The sequence below is a fragment of the Tamandua tetradactyla genome, chromosome 7 (genome assembly GCF_023851605.1).
Source record: "Tamandua tetradactyla isolate mTamTet1 chromosome 7, mTamTet1.pri, whole genome shotgun sequence".
In the NCBI taxonomy this organism is placed as follows: Eukaryota; Metazoa; Chordata; class Mammalia; order Pilosa; family Myrmecophagidae; genus Tamandua; species Tamandua tetradactyla.
In genome coordinates this window covers 165,834,218-165,853,365 of record NC_135333.1, presented here as the reverse complement: position 1 = coordinate 165,853,365, position 19,148 = coordinate 165,834,218, and the positions used below count along the sequence as shown (strand labels likewise).

At 41.6% G+C, this 19,148-nt stretch overlaps 1 protein-coding gene across 5 annotated transcripts in view; it reads left to right on the top strand.

The window, feature by feature from the left end:
* Window positions 1-1,588: 1,588 nt before the first annotated feature.
* The window catches only part of NTN4 (netrin 4), a 115,870-nt gene continuing 98,310 nt past the window's right edge, over window positions 1,589-19,148 (top strand). The window contains exons 1-2 of one of the 5 annotated variants that reach the window (XM_077111676.1): window positions 1,589-1,665; window positions 5,154-5,683. In XM_077111676.1, the coding sequence (XP_076967791.1) occupies window positions 5,210-5,683 (474 nt within the window). In that variant the 5' untranslated portion in view covers window positions 1,589-1,665; window positions 5,154-5,209. Of the gene's footprint in view, window positions 1,666-2,229; window positions 2,443-2,807; window positions 2,911-5,153; window positions 5,684-19,148 lie in introns of those variants that run through there. The other 4 variants (XM_077111678.1, XM_077111675.1, XM_077111674.1 and 1 more) reach the window with 4 other exon arrangements.

Below are 19,148 nucleotides of genomic sequence, written 5' to 3'. Positions count from 1 at the left end.
TATCATATCCAAACTTTTTAAAATTGCATGAATAATCTAAGTGAAGACCTGAAGGGCTCTCCCGTGAGTAAGGTGTTTGGTGCATGGACTTTTTCACCATCTATTTTAGTTATTAAAGGCCTTTTAGCTTTATTACAGGTTCTCAGCATTATTTGACATTGAATTTGTCAATTACGTGTCTCCTCAAAAATTGCTCTTGAAATTTCATACTTTTGCTAAGCTTCCTATAATTCATAAAATAAAAACAAAAATTTTGAACCCATTACTGAACTTTTCAAAAGCACAAAACTATAGGCAATGATATACTTATTACTGGGCAAGATTTTCCTGTATAGGTAAGCTTTTCCTGGATAGCTTCTTTAATATGAAGATATAATTTATAACTAAATTAGACTATATAGGCAAATGAAATTGATTAGAATGTTGATTCCTTTTCACCCTTGCATTAATAAATAATGGTTCATTTTCTTTCTTTGTTTAAAATTTACTTTGGCCATTAGGTTAATATTGGAGCTAACAGCATTTGGCTTGTAATTTCCTTTAATTTATTTGGTAAAAAGAATCAGTTGACGAGGGTTTCAGTGACTCCACTGGGGGCATATCTCTAAGAGTTGAAGAAAACCCCAATATTTCCAATAACTGAAAATTCAAATGATTTGTTTCTTAAAGTGGATGAGGTGATACTAATTGCTGCCCCATACCCTTCTGCCACTTCCCAGTGTTGGCCTGAGTCATAAATTATATGCACACTTGGCCAAAGTCTCTGAACTGTCATGATCGGTAACTAATCTGTGACACACGCACAACTGAATGCTATCTGCAAAATAGTTAATTTTCTGGAAAATATTCAGAGGCAAGGAATGAGCTCTGCAATAAAAATTGCTTTCTATTTAACTTTTGTCAGTTTCCCTGGACATATATACAGAATTATATTTTCATGGAACTTGCAAAAGACCCAGACTCAAGTGTAATTTAATCACCTTCCATAAGCAGCAGCCTTGAGCAATCCTATCCACAATTAGCTGCTTGTGGTTGCTACTAAGTTTCTCCCCACAGGCTATTTCATAACATTATTGTTTCACAGCACAACATACCCTGTAGAGTGAGAGGGCTGGGAAGTGCTCCTGCCTCTAAGACAGAGTTCTTCAACTGCCCACCACAGCTAGTCCTGTGACCCTTTTCGTTTTAGCACCTTGAGTTTGAATTAGGGAATATCTTTAACACCAAAAAGGGGACACCCTCGAATAACGCAGGCAGTGACTGTTAAAGCGAGATGCTTCCCCCGCCCCCCTAAAAGGCGGCAAGGAAGCAGCCAGGGCCACTTAGCAGACAGTGCCCTCTCGTATGCCCATGACCCCGGGCTAGGTAGGGGGCTTCAGTCCTGGGGCGTGGGACTCCCGGAGGAGGGCGGCGGGGGGACAGGGGTGGGCTTGTTTGGCTGGGGATGTGGCAAGTAGAAACTAGCCTGTTCCGCGTTTTTTTAAGCCCCTCGACATGCCCTGACCTGATCAGGAGGGCGTCAACTGCTCTCAGGAATGTTCCGGGAGAAGGTGGGAGATTGCTCCCCAGAGGAGGCCCGTGGGTGCTGGAAGGCACCAGGGGGGCCACGCGGGGAGACGCACGGCCAACGCCGCGCGAGGCGCGTGAGGGAAGCCGGAGGTCGAGGTGACCGGTGGCGCTGGGGTCGTGGCGGTTGGGACTGGCCGGCAGGGAGGGCGCTGGGGAAGACCGTGCGGGCGCTGGGGACCCCTCCCCGTGGGGCAGTGGCCGCGACCCGGCCTGGCCGACCGCAGCGCCCGGGCTGTCAAGCGCGGGGCGGGGGCGGGGGTGGGGGGAGGGAGGAAGGGGTGGAGGTGCGAGGGGAGGAGGGCTGGCACCGGAGCGCCGCGGTGTCGAGGCCATAAAAATGCATCCCATGGAGCTGCCCATGGAGAAGGACGGGAGCGCGACGCCGCAGCCGGAGGAGGTGGTAGGAGCCGAGGGGGGCGCGCAGGCGGCGGCGGCGGCGGCGGCTGGGAAGTGAAAGGTCTCGCGGAGTTCAGCTGCTGCTGCGGGCGCCGAGCCGCGGGCCAGCGGCCGACGACTCACTGGGCCGCTCGCTCCGCGGGGCCGCGCGGCCAGGCCGGCGATGGTGCCGGGGCTCCCGCCGCCCCCGAGGTGCCCGGGCCCCGCCAGGCCGGTGCCCGAGGGTCGCCCCGCCGCCCGGCGCGGTCCCGGAGCGTGGTTCCCCGGCGCCGGCGCGCGCTGACCGAGCCCCGCGCCCCAGGAGGAGGAGGAAATAAGGAACCCGGTTTCCTCCCGACGACTGTGGCGCTTCGTCCCAAAGCCGAGAGGTCTGGGCTTGCATCCCACAGGCGCCCGGCCCGGCTCCTCGGGTGCGCCCGGCCATGGGGAGCTGCGCGCGGCTGCTGCTGCTCTGGGGCTGCTCGGCGGTCGCCGCAGGTGGGTGGTGACGCTGCCGGGCCCCCACCCCCTTTCCCTCGTGCCTTTCCTGCCCCCTTCTCGGGACCCTGGCGTGAGGGGAGTCCAGGCTGGGGGCGCAGAGCTCGGCTCCCCGGGGTGAAATGAGTGGCCATGTTCGCCTCCTTTCCGCCGGTCTCCGCAGTTTAAAATAATATTGCTTTTTTTTTTTTCCTGAGCTGCACATGCCCTCGGATAAACCGAAATCTTGGCTGTGCCCAGGCGAGACCCAGGGACCATGGTTTCTTTCTTGATTTGGGCTTGTAAAAAACTGCCTTTCCACTTTGTGAGGGAACAAAGGACCAAGCTCGCCATCCCTCGGCACTTCATGGCCTGGGGAATGATGGGGAGGGGTGGCCCGGCGACCCCGGGCGCGCGTGGGCCCGGCAGTGCTCTCGTGGAGAGCAATCGCTGCCGTCCCCGACCTCACGCCGGGCGCTGGGGAGCCAGGTAGGGTCACCTAGGCCAGGGGAGCGCCCTCTCTGCGGGGGGGCGGCTGGAACGCTGCGAGACCCGGGCCGACCCCCTAGCGTGTGCGGGCAGCAGGCTGGCGGCCCCAAAGGAACTGGTACCCCCTTCGCGGCTCTGCGGGAGGTCGGGGGCGGGTCCGCGCCCTGTCCCGGGAACCAAACAGAGGCGTCGTCGGCTGCCCTTTGCCTCCCATTTCCATCCCATCCCAGCTTTCTCCGGCAGCCCCGGCCACCCGCTCCGAACCCGCCGCTTCTGAATTCTGTAGCCCCTTCTGCTCCCCTCCTCCCCCTCGCGGGCCACCTGGTTTCCAGTTAGGTGTAAGAGGCAGAGAGAAAATGCGCCCCTATTCCTGTCTCTCCTGTGTATCTCGCTGGACTGGCGGGTAGAGAGCATTACCGCACTTTCCCCACCTCCTCCCTGGCCTCTCCCCGGGGCCGCTCAGAGCCTCCAGCACACAGTAAAATCCAGCTTTAGAGTCTGTGTCCCAAACCGATCTGCCTGAGAAGAGCATCCGTGCTATTCTTCGATGGTCGCTTCTCTAGTCATCTTCACTGATTATTTATCTGGCTTATATATTTTTTCTGGACTTAATATTAGTTTAAAATTTCAATTTAGTTAAAATTAAACTTTAATTTAAAATTATTCAGTATTTCTCCCCAAAGGGACAATGAGAGGGCTAAGTATTACTTTAACTCTTCCTATTTATGCATCCCTATATGCTCTTAGGCATATGTCCCCCTACCACAAAAGTGAACTCTATTAAACGTTTTCCTTTTTCAAACCATGCTATGGCAAAAACATGCAAGCAATCAAGAGGTTGTAAATAAATAAATATCACAGAAGTATTTCAAGTCAAAAATACTTGTACGGGCAGTATATGATTTTCTCTGAAATGCTTTTCAGGTGAGTCATAGCCCACTGTGTGTTTCTGTGATCCTGGCCACAACCAACTGTTGCCCCAGCTAATCAGAATAGTAGCAAACAAAGTCCAAACATAATGCACACCTTAGTCTGACATTTTAAAAATGTGCCTAAGGAAGCCCCTTGTTTTGGCTGCCAGGCTGTGTGCAGCGAGTGGCAGTCAGGATGGAGTGTCTGTTTTAGGCTGGGCTGTCACTGGACTCCGGCAGCACAGTGATAACGACAGAGTGGCCCCCTCTTAAGAAGCAGAAACATTCAGGTAGCCAGAATTTGGGGTTTGACTTCCTATTCTTTCTTTTCCTTTCTGCTTTAACTTTAAAAGAGACAACTTTGTTAAGGTGATCATGATTAGAATGACAAACCCAAAGTAAGGGATTGTAATATGTAGTCGGAATATGATAATATTGTTTGATAGCATAATAATGCTTATCATTTTAAGTAACATTGAAACAAAGTCTGTTGGACTTTGAGTGGAAGAGTGAGCTTCTTTAAGGTGTTTTAGTTCAACAGATAATGCTTAAAGGTGTTGTTAGTGGCTGCCAAACTAAACATTTTCCTGTTAAGCAAACAGGTGGTAGAAGCACTCAGGAGACAGAGAGTATGTAAAATAAGTTTTTCTCCCATTTATCAGTTTAGTTTCCTTAGTTATTTCTATCAATTACTAGAAATGGATATTATGTGTTCATGCTCCAGTTGCCTCTGGCTTTGCCTCCCTAAACAAGGGGCTGTATATTTATGAAACATCTCATATTGTTTTTCCTAGGAAATTTATCCCTTTATTGACTTAAAAAGAGAAATAAGATAGGATTATATATTCTTTCTAAACGCACTCCGATAAACATGCAAGATAATACTAAGGATTCAAATTATATTTGAAAGTCTAAGTTAGGTGATCTTAAAAATATTGCTAATGTTTTGGTGCTAAAGTCATGACTTAAAAGACAAATCAGTATATTTAAAATATAGAGTATATTTATAAAGCAGAATAATAGAAAAGTTTTAAACCAATCGTCTTTATCACAGTGTTTATATTTTCCCTCCTCTCCCCCTTTACCCAAAGGGATTTTATTTTCTCTTACCTAAATTTTATATCTAAATACAAAATCAGACACATGCACACACATACATGCAAAGATTTCCATACACAAATGCAGTGTAAAATGCAAAACTGTTAAAATTTGGTGGAGCTACCCCTTTGTTGACACTCTCAAGTTCTTTGGCCATAGGTGTACGTAGGACAGGATAGAAAAGGAGCTTTCCAGATGGGCTGATTTTGAATAATGGTGCTCTTCCTTCCCTAGGACTGACTGGAGTAGCTGGAGTGAGTCCCCGCTGCGATAAAGCCTGTAACCCTCGGATGGGAAATTTGGCTCTGGGGAGAAAACTCTGGGCAGATACCACCTGTGGTCAGAACGCCACTGAGCTGTACTGCTTCTATAGTGAGGACACTCATCTGACATGTCAGCAGCCCAAATGTGACAAATGCAATGCTGCCCAACCTCACCTGGCTCACCTGCCCGCTGCCATGGCAGACTCATCCTTCAGATTTCCTCGCACGTGGTGGCAGTCTGCCGAGAATGTTCACAGAGAAAAGATCCAGTTAGACCTAGAAGCAGAATTCTATTTCACTCACCTAATTATGGTGTTCAAGTCCCCCAGGCCTGCAGCCATGATCCTGGACAGGTCCCAGGACTTCGGGAAAACATGGAAGCCTTATAAGTACTTTGCAACTAACTGCTCAGCCACATTTGGCCTGGAAGATGATGTTGTCAAGAAGGGAGCTGTTTGCACTTCTAGATACTCCAATCCTTTTCCATGCACTGGAGGAGAGGTAAGGACACACATTTAACTTTACACTGTAAGTTAGGTTAAAAAAAAAAAGCTACCAGCCCACATTTTTTTTTTTTTAAAGCATGAAGGTATACTTGTAGCAACATGAATGAAATTAGAATTTTTTCAGGGGCTATATTTGTCATAAATTATTTCTCACCCTTTGACATGGATGGGTTGTCATTTTCAAGCAGGCAGCCACTGGCTGGGTTTAAGTCAGAATTCAAAGATTCTGATTATTTTCATTTTAAGAAAGAATAGACACACAGCATCATCACTCTAGCTTAAAGGTTTAAGAAGGCCACTGATTTCTTGTTAGGAAAACCACTTAACTGTGCTTTTGAATGGAGCAAGAGTTAACAAAACAGCCTGTTCTTGGAGCCTGGGCTGGTATCTTCCTGATACTGCTAACATAAATAGGAAGTAAATAAAAATAAAGCCAAGAGAAGAAAAAAAAATCTGTTTGTCAAAAGGATACTTTAGGATGTTAGTGGAATTTTACTGTTGAGATTTCAAGAGTACATAGCAAACAAGTGAAGGTAGTTTCATTTAAGATACAAAGGTTATTTTTGGACTCCCAGACACATCAGTTTCAGCTTAGGGATTCTGGTTTATCCTGGGCCCAAAACCATCTCAAGCTCATTTTGCTAAACAGCCTCCTTGACTACAAGTCCATTTTCTATATGGACTTCTTTCTGTCTCTCTTTTCTTTCATATTTCCCCTCCTCTGAGAGGGAGATAGTTCTTTCTAACTTTGTAACCTGGAAAGGTTCTCCCCAAAATATATAACAACATTCAGAGGAAACTGGATGGAAGCAGATTATCAAGAGAATATAATAACTTCAAAATGTAGATTAAGAAATATTGATTCAGAAAAAGAGAAGAGAGAGTTCAATCTTTCTAATCCTGTCATCTGTCACAATCATACAGAGTAGATGGGTAATTCTCATTTAGGGGTAGTTTTGCCTCCCAGGGGACATGGGCCAATGTCTGGGAACATTTTGCTAGGTAGGGTGGAGGAGCGCTATTGGCACCTAATGGGTGGAAGCCAGGGATGCTGCTAAACATCCCACGGTGCACAAGACAGCCCCAGGACAGTTCTCTGGCCCCCCAAAGTCAGTCGTGCTCAGGCTGAAAGAGTCTTGACTAGGTGTCAGGTGCACAGCCAGCGCATGTATTAACGGTGGCTACAGAGTCTGAGCAAAGCAGGCACTCTTCCAATAACCATTTATATTATTATTCATTAGACTCTCCAGATGATTGCATTTAATAAGCACTTAGTGAGCCCTACTATGTGCCAGGAACTATACTCTAGATCTCTTCGTGTAAGAGCTTCACAGCCGGTAGCCAGCAGATAGCCAAATGACCAGGTCTTGTGCAATGTACTAAGGATACTAGTTCTGCCTGGGGTTGGGTGGAGCTTAGGGGGGTCTGCTGGGAATATTGTTTAGGGACCCTCTGCTTTCTCCCACTACCGTAGACATACCTGGACTTTGGCCATACTAGCCAGCTACCAGTCCTCCTACATGCACCCGAAGAAGCCACCAGGACTAGTGCTGCTGGCACCAGAACTGAGGAGGACGTGGTGCAGGCAGCACTCTGACTGTCTCCCATTCTTCTTCATAACTTTAAACATAAAGTTGTTTAATAATGTAATTTCATTTGTACCCTGTCATTATGGACATTTTTTTTTTAAGATACCAGGACAAGGAAAGAGTCAGGTAAGTTAGACCCATTGTTTTCTTATATGGAGAATACTTTGCGGTGAAAACAAATGAAAGGCTTGAATTCTCAAATTGCTATGCAATTGATCCACCAGTCTCATATCGGCTCGTGGCATCTCAGTGCTACCTGGGCCATGTGTTTCCATGAAGGAGCAAAAATGCAGCTTTAGCAATGAATGGCAGGCATGTTGTCTTAGCAAATGTCACATTGAAGGCATTATGGAAGCTAAATATAGTGCAAAGTGGACCAGCAATAACTTAGAGATGCCTAAAGTGACTTTTATCTAGCTCACAATGGAAGCTAACTACTTTTTTAAAGCCACCTACTTATTGCCACCAATATTTACATCACATTTCATACAGACAAAGAGAGTTATTTCAATGCACAGACACCTTATATATCCAGGTTTGTTTTTTTTATTTAATTTTAGTTGTAGCTCTTAATTTTGCAGACAAGCTTTAATGGCAAGAAGAATGTCAAGTGCCACCTAGTTCCCTCTAGAGCATTATTTACAAATATACGTTAAGCCATATAGTGTTTCGGGAAGAATCTTTCCCTTTGGAGTTAGAGTAGAAGAGAGGCTTCCTCCCACAGAAGGCGCATGGGAAGCCTCCCCAGAAACGCACCATACCCACTTCTCTCTTGCCCTGGAGTATAAATTAGGATATAATGTAAAAATAAGTTTACAGTATAACCTTATATCATTAATGGCCATTTTTAAGTTGCATGTTCAGAAAATAAGCCAATCAATCTTGTTTCAAATAAGCAGTCTTAAATTTCATTTACTGTTAATTTATAATATTATAGATCTATATCTTCCTACATTTTATATGACTCCTTAGGACTTCCCTGGGTATTATCTTACCACTCAGGCTCCTATAAATATATCAGACTTAATTTGTTTCCAATTTGTTTATTCAAAAATACTTTGTTGAGTTTTTAGGGCCCCTAGGGCACCTTTAGTTTCTTGTCTAAGGGATCAGATACTTCTCTCTCCAGACTGGAAGGCACTAATCATCTGAGAAAGGACTTTGAAAACCTAGACCCAAAAATCCAGCCAGAAAAATACTTTTAAAATAAGATCCTTGTTAATGCTACATTTCTTTTTTTAAAAACATGAAAGAACAAGTAGTTGACACACAGATCCAGTGTAATAAGGCCAGAGGAGGTTCTAAAAAAGTGACAGCACAAGGAAGATAGTCCTAAATGGAGCAGAAAGGGTTCAGAGAAGCTATAAAGAGAGAGTTGTCTGTGGGGCTGTCTCTATGCTCCCCTTGCCTTGTCCCTATTCTCTCACTGAAACACAATCCTGAGCTGCTATTGCTACTGTTGATAGTGTCTTACATTTAAATAGAAGCTCACGGCTTACAAACTACTGTCACTTGAGGTCTCTTAGTTGCTTCTCTTAAAAGCCCCATGAAATAGGTAAGTAATATTTGTCCTGGCTAAGTGACTCACAGATTGTTCTGGTTAATACTCTGCAGTTGCATGTAACAGAAACCCACTCAAACTAGTTTAAGGAGAAAGGATGTTTTATTGAAGGAATAGAGGGAAATCTTTTAAAATCTAATTACATGAAATTCAGTTAGGACTTCAGGAACTGGAAAATAAATTCATGTCCTTTCTCCTGTTTTTTTTTTCTCTCACATCCCCTCTTCTCTGCTTCTCTCTGAATCTCCACCCTGTATTCCTCTTTGTAAATAGGCTTCCTTACAAGGCTTTTGGTTTCTGCCCTGTGCATTTGGCTTTCTCTGGTACAGATTCTAGCCCCAACTTTACATAAGTTTCCAGCTCAAGCGCCCAGATGTATTATTGCTCAGTTAAAATTCTCAAGAGAGGGTATATGAGTGACTCAGCCTTGTCATGTATCTGACCTGGTCTGATTAGTATAAATGGAGTGAGGTCATTATTGGGCATGAAGCTGCCTTTCCAAGGTTTTGAAACTGGCTGGCAGTTTCAAAGAATGGAGTATGGGTATCCTAAAGTGTGTCTCCTTCATAGGAGAGGAGATTGAGGCTCAAACATAAAGTGATTTATCCAACAATATCTGGTTAGTTACATAACAGAGCTAGGGTTAAATCACATCTTCTGGCATCCACAAAGCTATGTTCTCTTAACTTTATTGATCCCCAAGAACTGGTGGCAGAGAGATAAATTCATATATCCCTTTCTCACAGCCATTTGTTATTCATTTGGATATGAGATGAAAGTAAAAAAAAGCTTTTGCCAAATGGTTTTCTTGGGAGCAGTAATGTTCTTTGAGTTGAAAATGATGTTCTGTGACTAAAGGTTCCATGGTCAAATTAGGTTGGGAAACTCTGAGTTTAATAAAGTTAAATATTTATAAACACAAATATTCTCAATATGCACTCTGCATTCCCCCAGTTGGAGATACAGGACATGACATTCCCAAACTTACCTTGTCACTGGAGATCTCATTTTGTAGAACTCTAGTTACTATCTCCTAGGACTCAAGAGACCCTCTGAATACAATTTGGGAAATGCTGGAATGGAGGCATTAAGTATTCCCAAACCCTGCATGGAAGGCACAGATGGGCCTGGGGTTTGGCATGGTTTGATATCAGGCTTTCTGTCTTTGAGGGCTTAGTCTCAACTAACTACTTAGTTGCAATAGTTAGTAATGTAACCTTGAAGCTAAAAATGATAGTTTAATTAGGCCTTTTCTGAATGCGAAAAAGTATGCTCAGATCACCTTGGGGGTAGAGATGGTTAAGGAGGTTTACAGAAAACACAGAGAAGTAAGGGTATATATAGTAAACCATTTTAAGTCCCAAATATCCAGGCCTCATGGAACTGGAATTTTGTTTATCACTGTTTAGGAAACAGCATCTGTTCCAAAAAGCAACTCTAAAATGATGTCATTATCATCTCCTTAGAAGTGAACATCACTTGCTCCCTGCTCTATTAACTCAATATAAAAGAACTCTTCAAAATTGGATAGCAACCAATCAAACCAAACAGACTAATATGTTTTTAATTGAATAAATTGTGTGATAAGCTGGCCTATCCTAAAATGACACAGGTAGGAATGAATAAGACTTGTGTAGAAGGATAAGATTCAGAAAGTTGCATGTTGGAGAAGATGAATTAGTAGAAATATATAAGTTATAGTGTGGGGAGTGGCAACTAATGAAGGATCTTAAATTATGTTGATACATCTATTCATAAAATAATTTTTAATCATCTCCTACTTATCAGCACCTGTTCCGGAGGCCAGAGATATAGAAGTGAATTAAAGAAATAAAAATCTCAGTCTTTGAGAAGTTTAGATTCCAGTGGGGGGAAGTAGACAACAAACAATTAAGTAAAATATTCAGTGATAAGTACTAAGGAGAAAATAAAACAAGGCAGGATATGGGGAATTGCTGTTTTTAGAACAGAGGGAAGGATTGTGTTTGATAGAATGGACATTCATCAAAGACTTTGAGTTCCTGGCAAGTTTTCATGAATGAACAAAATGTGTCACTTAGGACCCCATTTCTTTTGACCCAAAAATATGGGAAAACGAAGATATGTATTCATTATTAATATGACAAACTTTGGCAAACCCTCTTGTTAAGTGTTTCTTTTCTTTTCTTTTTTTTTCACATGGGCAGGCACCGGGAATCAAACCCGGGTCCTCGGGCATGGCAGGCAAGCATTCTTGCCTGCTGAGCCACTGTGGCCCGCCCTGTTAAGTGTTTCTTAATATGAGAGCCTTTGAAAAGAAACATAAAGGTCATCTATGGAAAAGAACATTACTAATGAGTACTCTGAAGCCTCAAGATAGTTTAAGTGACGTGTGCAATTACCCAGCTAAAACCTGTGTTTTCTGACTTCTAGCCTAGTGCTACTTCCACTCTGTTGTCTAGGTTGAAACACCTTTGTGCCAAGCCAGAGAGTGGAAAGATACAAAACTGTATATGTTCTTTCCTTCGAAATTCCTACTGAATAAGAGATTAAACCTGATAATTTATGGACTGATTTATTAAATAATAAGAAATAGTATATTTTGAATTCCAAAAATACATTGGGTAGATAGTATGCCTTCTGAGATCCAAGTATTTATATGTCTCTTTAGATCACTGAAAAGGTTATGTTTCAATGCATTGTGATAAAATACAGTACAATTGTGCTGAAAATGATGAAATGATATATGATTCAACCAGGTTTTTAACAAGTATTTACATTTATAATATGCTAAGCAATCTTTAGGATATTTTTTAATTTAAAAGATAAATTGAAGTAGTACACGGGTAGGAATGCTTCCCGGGCACTGTTCTTGGTGAAGTCTGCTCAGGTCTATTTTGGTAGCAGCAGTGGTTTGGGTCATGATGGCAGCTGAGATCTCCTGAAGACTTTCCAGGTGCCAGGGCCCTCTGCTAAGTGCACTGTACTCCTCAGACTCACAGGGACCCTGCTAATCAGATGCTGACATTAACCCCACTTTATAAACAAACAAACAAAAAAAAACAGAGATTGAGCAAATCAGAGTAATTTGGCCAGGGTCCAAGGGGTAAGCAGTTAGCCTGTGCCAGAGCTGGGACTGTTAGCTTACCTTGACATAATTTATATGTTTGGGATTTATTATAACTCTGAAATTGAAAAAAAAACAAAAACTAAATTGCTCTGGCAGTTATTGCACACAGCTTACCGTTTAATTGATCATTTGTAATATGGTCACATGAAGTTTGCAAAATAAACTTAATTTTTTTACATTACATAGAAAAATTATCTGTAACAAGTGAAAACTGTTTGCGTTTAATGTTACCTAGATCATTGAAGATAGGCTAAAAGGGAATGTACATCCCAGTTCTTCAGTACTATTTAGTATAATTTTTATTTGTATGCTGTTGTTTCTGATGGAAGGAGTAATTTTATCTAAGTTTAGTAACTAGTTTAAGTAGTTTTTCTAACTTAGGTACATTGTTTCTTCTTGAAGCATATTCTCAGTTAAAATTTTGGTGCATTTACTTGAAAATCAGATGATTATACGTTTGTTTAGAGTGGTTCAGTGATACACACTGAAGCTACTCCTGTGCTTTAGGGGTGAGGCTAGAGAGCTATAGCAGCACATTTCAAGAAAATGCTCTTTAGTTTAAAGAGAACCCAAAGGATGGTTATCAGTTAAAATGGTTAAAAGAAGCTACATAAAAATGGGAATAAGCCCAGAAATTAAGTCAACACAGTTTAACTTCTTGATTTCAAAGGGGAGAGTTTTCCTCCAAAAATAATATCCTTTCTAGATATTAAAAAAACTTCAATATTTGTTTGCATTTGTTCTGTTTGATGCTTTAACTTTGCTAATATTTGGTTATCAGGAAACTTTGAAAAATCATACTGTAAAGTGCTGAATTAGGAATGAATGATGCACATTGGAAAATTAGAGCCCAACAATGAAGAGCAATGTGGGGTTAGGCACTTGGAGCTCAGATATATATCTGGGAACATGAAGTGGCTTCTTACCAACAAATGGAGAACCCTTGAAGATTGGGAGTTTAGGAGTTGGGTGTTCTGGGAGATAAGACAAATGAATCATGCCAGAAAACACAGAATTTGTTGCTTCTGAACAGTAATGAGAAGTGTGTGAAAACTCAGTGGATAAAATCTCTCCTGCCTCTGAACTCTTATGTATTCCGCATCATTCACATATAACTATTATATTTTGTCCCTGTGTCTTCTGCTGCTCTTGTGTGTCCTCCTGGAGGGACAGTGTCCTTTCTATCTTTGTATTTGCTTTGTGACTCCCAGCCCCCCAAATCCTACACAGCTCTCAGTCCCCACTTTCTGTCATGACCCAACATGGATCTTTATGAAGTATAAATGTACCAAGTACACCTGTTGAATGGAAATCTATGAAAATTTATTTATTGTCAGATGTTACACACCTACTAAGTACTGATCCTTGCAAAGTAGTCATTATTCATTCATTCTTTCCACAAATATTTATGAAGTGTCTCCTATGTGCCAGCTATTATTGTAGGAGTTGGGGATACAGAGCAAAAAGTCAAAACATTCCTGCCTTTGAGCTTACATTCTAAATGTAAGCTGCTAAATAAGATATATAAAGTAAAATAAGTAGGATTTTAAATAGTGATAAGTGCAAATATATAAATACACTAGGGAAGGTGGCTAAGAAGTGGAGAGGAGCATTAAATTTTTAGGAGAGCAGCCCAGGAATGCCTCACGGAGCCTCACTGAGTTGAATATGGACCTGAGTTGAATATGGACCTGAGTTGAATATGGACCTGAAGAAAAGTTGGCAGTGAGCCCTGGACATATGTAGGGAAAGAGAAAGGCCCTAAGGAAGAGTTTGCCTGGTGCCTTCAGGACAGCAAGGAGATGGTGTGAAGTTGAGTGGTCAGGGGCAGTAAAGTAGCTGATCAGAGAGATGGAGTAGAAAAGAGGTTATGAGAGGCCTTACAAGTACATGCACAGGAGGGCCTGAATTTACTCCTAGATCAGTTAAAGACTGCTAATTCGTTTTTAGCATTCCCTTTCACTCTCAAAGGGATCCCCATTTGGATAGCAAGTTATCATGTTCTTATTTATGTCATTATTAATTTTTTTACTCTGAGTGATGTCAGAGGACAGTAAAGGTTTTAAGCAGGAGAATGATCCGATCAGTTTATTTCTAATAGAATCACTGACTTGTGTGTTAAGAAAAGACAAAAGAGGGAGGGAGGGCAAAAGTCTTTCCAGGCTGTGACTATGTTGGCTGATATTACTCTATACTTCATGATTACAGTTCCTAAAACAAAAAATAATTATGAAAAATATTCAAATGCTTTCTACATGACATCATGTTCATTTGTGTTAACATTGTATCTTTTGGCTGCTACTGAAAAAGATTTCTGTCTTTTAAAATTGAATTGAGGAGAGAAAATATGATCACCCTCTTAAGCTGTTTAGTCTACATTGAAAGTTTTTGTTTCTTTTATTTGAGCCAATATGACCTTCTTTGAAGTTTCCCATCAATATCTTTTGTAACTGATGCCTACATATCTCTCATATCCTATGTCCCAATAAATAGCCCTCTGACTCCAAACCCACCTTCAGATAAAAAGTAGAGGGAAACAGAGAATAAGTCAAACTGTGTTAGAATAGGCCCCTCACTCTCCAGGAACCCTCATGCTTTTTGTTTCCCATCCCAAAACACCTGAAGGGGCAAGACACTCCTCTCTTTAACCATAGCTACCTCTCTGGATTCTCAAAGTTAGAGAAGAATGTAAGCCCGCTGGAGGGTCTTTCCAGGGGAAGGGATATAGTGAGGATGTATAGTTGGGGAAAAAATGTGATTGTCATCTCCTGCTCCCCAACTTTCCTACTTCCTATCTGCTTTATCTATTCCTATTTGTTACATCTGGCCATTTTTATTTCTAATTTTCATTTCTTTTCTCAAAGTATCTTGTTATATCACATTCGACTACTTTTTAATCTCTTTTTTATGGTTCATTACACCTATTTGTCTTCCAGATGTCCCCATGATTTCCTCTCTGAAATATCCTATCAGTTCCCTCAACTCCATTGCCATCTTGTCTTCTCATCACAGTCAACCCTAGGTCAATCCTACTGTTCCCCTTCTTGTTCCTTCAGCTGCACAACTGAAGTCTACTAGGGAAAAAATAGCATGATGCTACTGAGAGATGCCTCTACAGATTTCTCTTGTCTAGTCTCAATTTGGCCCTCAAACTTCCCTGGAAATCCTTCTTTCTTCAGCTGTTTTTCAAAAGTTTCAGTGACTCTTCAGCAATTCTTTTTTCCCCCCTAAAACCCTTCTCACCAGCCCCTGGTCACTCTCAATTAAAGAGCTCATCTACTTCCTTACTGAGAAAGCAGAAACCTGTATGAATGGCATCAGTATCCAACGCAGAAATGCCCATCCAGCCCTAAAGCTGAGAGTCATGCTCAATTCCTTTCTCTCCCTTAACCAGCTTCAGTCATTCACTAGGTCTGATCCCATTCTGCCACTTGGGCACCTCTTGAATATGTAAGGTTCTCTTCATCCCTATGGTTTGCGGTCCTACTGCAAAAAAATGTTCTTTCTACTTGGTCTTGCTTGCCACCCCCACCCCCCAAGCTATTCCTGATAATTTACCCGAAGGGATCTTTTTAAAATACAAAATATCAGCTCCCTCATAATATAGTCCAGATTCTTTCATGGGGCATGCAGGGCCCTTTCTGAGTGTTCCCTGACCTCGTGTCTCATCAATGCCGCTTACACTGTTGCCGTCTACTCTACCTATTGAACTACTTGTATTATTACTCCAAGGTGCCGTATTCTTTCTCACCCTCTGACCTTTGCCCTGATGCTTCCCTTGCCTGAGACCCCCTTCTCTTCCCTCCCTTCCACCAGACTCTGTTCTCATTCACTTAGTGAAGGAGTCACTCAAGTGTTTTTTTTCTATGGAGGGGTAGATAGATGACTAGATGGTAATTTCTACGGATCCTTGCTTAAACCTCAGCTCTTCCAAAAATTCTGGGTTATGTGTACTATACATGTGCACCACATATGTGCATCCATAGTACACTGTATTCACCTGTATCATAACATTTATCACATGCTTTTGTGAGCTCCTTAAATTAGTCTAGACCGCACTTTGAGAAATACTACTTTAACACCTAACAAGCTACTGATATATTAAATATTTACCAAATGAATAAACAATGAAACATTATAATTGTTGTGAATTTTGATAATGACTTCTTATTGCTTTTTGTGGTTTAAAGCATTTATGTGTTCATTCATTAATTAATGTAGACACACTAAAACAGTCTGTTTGGGAGATGACTTGCTAAAATGTCCCAGAAATTAACCATTTAGGCAGGTCCTAAGACAGTTGATTAGTTCAGTTTCTTAATAAGAATGATGCCATGAGTTCCATCCCTTGACATCACAGGCTCTATTCCTAATCTGCAAAGGCCTGGCACAGAGTGTTCCGGTCTAAATGTAAAGGTACAAATCTATCACTGCCTCTTGGAAAACAGCATAATGTGCATGTAAAGGTTAACTGGGGGATCCCACTTATTTTAATTTTCTTCATCAATATCATTATAAATAATCGGGGAGAGCATCACATGCTTTTATTTCTGCAAAGTTCCTAGATGGTTTCCTTTTTACATTGCAGTATTGAATGCAAGGATAGTTGCTTCATGATTCTGGAAAACAAACATTCATCTTTGTTGACACTGCCTCTGGACAAGCTTTTGAATCTATTCATGACACTTGAATGAATTGCCAAACTTGTTATGCTCTTTCCCTAAAAATTTCTACCTGAAGTAAGTCAAATCCAACTCACCTACATTTCTAGGATTGGGAGGTACTAGCATTGGAGAAAGGGTTGTAAATATTATCTTCCTTGCTAAAATACACACATAGGCAAACTTTCTTTTTATTTCTTAGCTACATCTCTTCTCTATTACCTACACTTCATTGTAGTATATTCCTGCCTTCAAGGAGTTCAGTCTAGTTGGGACTGTTCCTTGTAAATTGCTGTCTCTTCAGGATGAATAATAACTGAAAGGTGGAGAAGGGAATTCCATGGAAAAGTGTACAATTATGAGGAAACATACCATCTAATGGTGGGAGTGCACAGTGTAGGGGGTAGGGGGGACTGAGGGATGGAGGCCTGACCCTGGAGGCTCAGGCGAGACTTCACAGAGTGTAGGGTGCCAGGTATTTTGGACTTGATCCTGGGGGTAGTGGAGATTTATCAACACTTCTTCTGGTAGGGATAACATAATCAGAACTGTTTATGAAAGAAAATTCAGAAAGTAGTTTGAAATATTTGTGAGTAAACTTTATGAGGTTAAACTTAATAGTGATAAATACTAATTCATCTTTGCAAAAATTAGCTTTACTACTACCGGGGACGCCTGATTTATCAGCCATTCATGTGAAAAAGACCTGAGGGTTTAGTTGACTGTAATCGCAATGTGAGTCAACATTATATCATGACTGCCAGAAAAACTAATGAAATCTTAGGCTACATTAATTGGAGAACAGTGTTTCAAACGAAGGAGAGAATAGTCTTTCTGTCCTCTTCTCTAGTCAAAAGATAGCTAGAATGTTATATTCAGGTCAAGATATTTCTATTCAGAGAAAGCTGCTGAGATCAATTAGAAACATTGCTATATAATGAACAATTAATTTGGGGTATTTAGTAGCCTATGAGGAGAATTTATGGATGCTCAGGAATTTCTAGCATTCTTCGATGTTTGAAGAGGGATTAAATGGAGTGTGATGCTCTCAGAAGGCAAGACTATGACCAAAGAAAGACTTTAAGCAACTAGATGTGTCCAAAACAAAGGGGCTTCCTTGAGTTTCTCATCCAGTGAAATGTTTCAGCAGAGGCTGAAAGATCCACAGTAGGAGATGTTATAGAAAAGATTTGTGTACAGATTGAGAGGTTGTTTTCAGATTCTCTACTGTCCCATCTGAATCTCAATACATGGATTATGCCATAGAGTGTGGATACAGATGTTCCCTGAGATCTGGGTAAATGACTAAAGAAAATATTTTACATCAAAACTACTCTAAGAATAGAGGATTTGTGTTTTATACTGCTTATTTGGATCACATTAGTCTTCCTGCTAGCTAGGCAGGAACATTCAATTTTGGTGCAGTTTTGTTGGGGAGATCTTGTTCTGGCTACTGCAACTGAAGGGGTCCTTCTTTTTAACCATTGAATATAGAGAAGTCACTTCATAACAGCCAGTGGGGGCTGGGGGTAGGGAATGAAATGAGTGAAATGGACTTTGGGGGCCAGTTCATCTAGTCATTCAGTAAATATCTGGGTGCCCACTATATGTCTAGTAGTATCCCAGGCTCTGGGGATACTGAAATAAACAAGATAGACATAAAATGCATTCTAAAGCCCAAGCGACTGATTTGCAAATACATTTTTAGAACACAATGCATTTGTAAATTAGGGGCTCCCTGTACTGACTATTTAGGTTAACAGTTAATGTATTCAAGGTCAATGTTTTGCTTAGTGCTTTCAGACAAATATTTAGTTAAAGAACAAATCAGTCTTGGTCATTTAGTAGTAGATAAAGTGAATATGGAGAATTCTAGCTTTTTATGGAAGCAGTAGTCCAGTCATTTTCCTAGACAGGCAACAGACTTGGAGAAGTCAGATTCTAGAGAAAAATCAACAAATCAGAAACATGAGGGAAAATTCATGACTACTAATTCCAGATTTAGCTCACCATATCAGTTGTGACTTTACAAATTCTTTTTGAACTATATTGAATGTCAAGTGCAAGATAAGGAACTAAGTTTTTGATGGTATTTTTAAAATAGTGAGATACGAGTATGAGCTTAAAGTGACATTTCTTATCAAAACTGAAAAAATGTACCACTTACACCCTGTGGTACTTCAGACCCATAAAGGAATTTCCAAGTGATTGTAGTAAGAGATTACTCTGTAGTGAACTTAGAGTGAGCGAGCCCTCCAGAAATCCTTACCTGGACTCACCTTTATTCGTTTTTTAAGGACAGAGACTCTTTGTGATTTTCTGTGACAGGTTTGCTATTAAGATTAATGGACTTTTAAGATAATATGCTTTTAAAAACCTCTCCTGAGATCCGTTCAAGTTAGTCCAGGGAGTCATAACGTGCTTAAAAGATGATCAATTTGAAATGCTTTAACCAGAACTCACATATACACCTGTTTTCCAGGAACTTTATGAAACATAACCAGGCACAGATGGAAATCCATGGCCTGGAGATCAGTGAT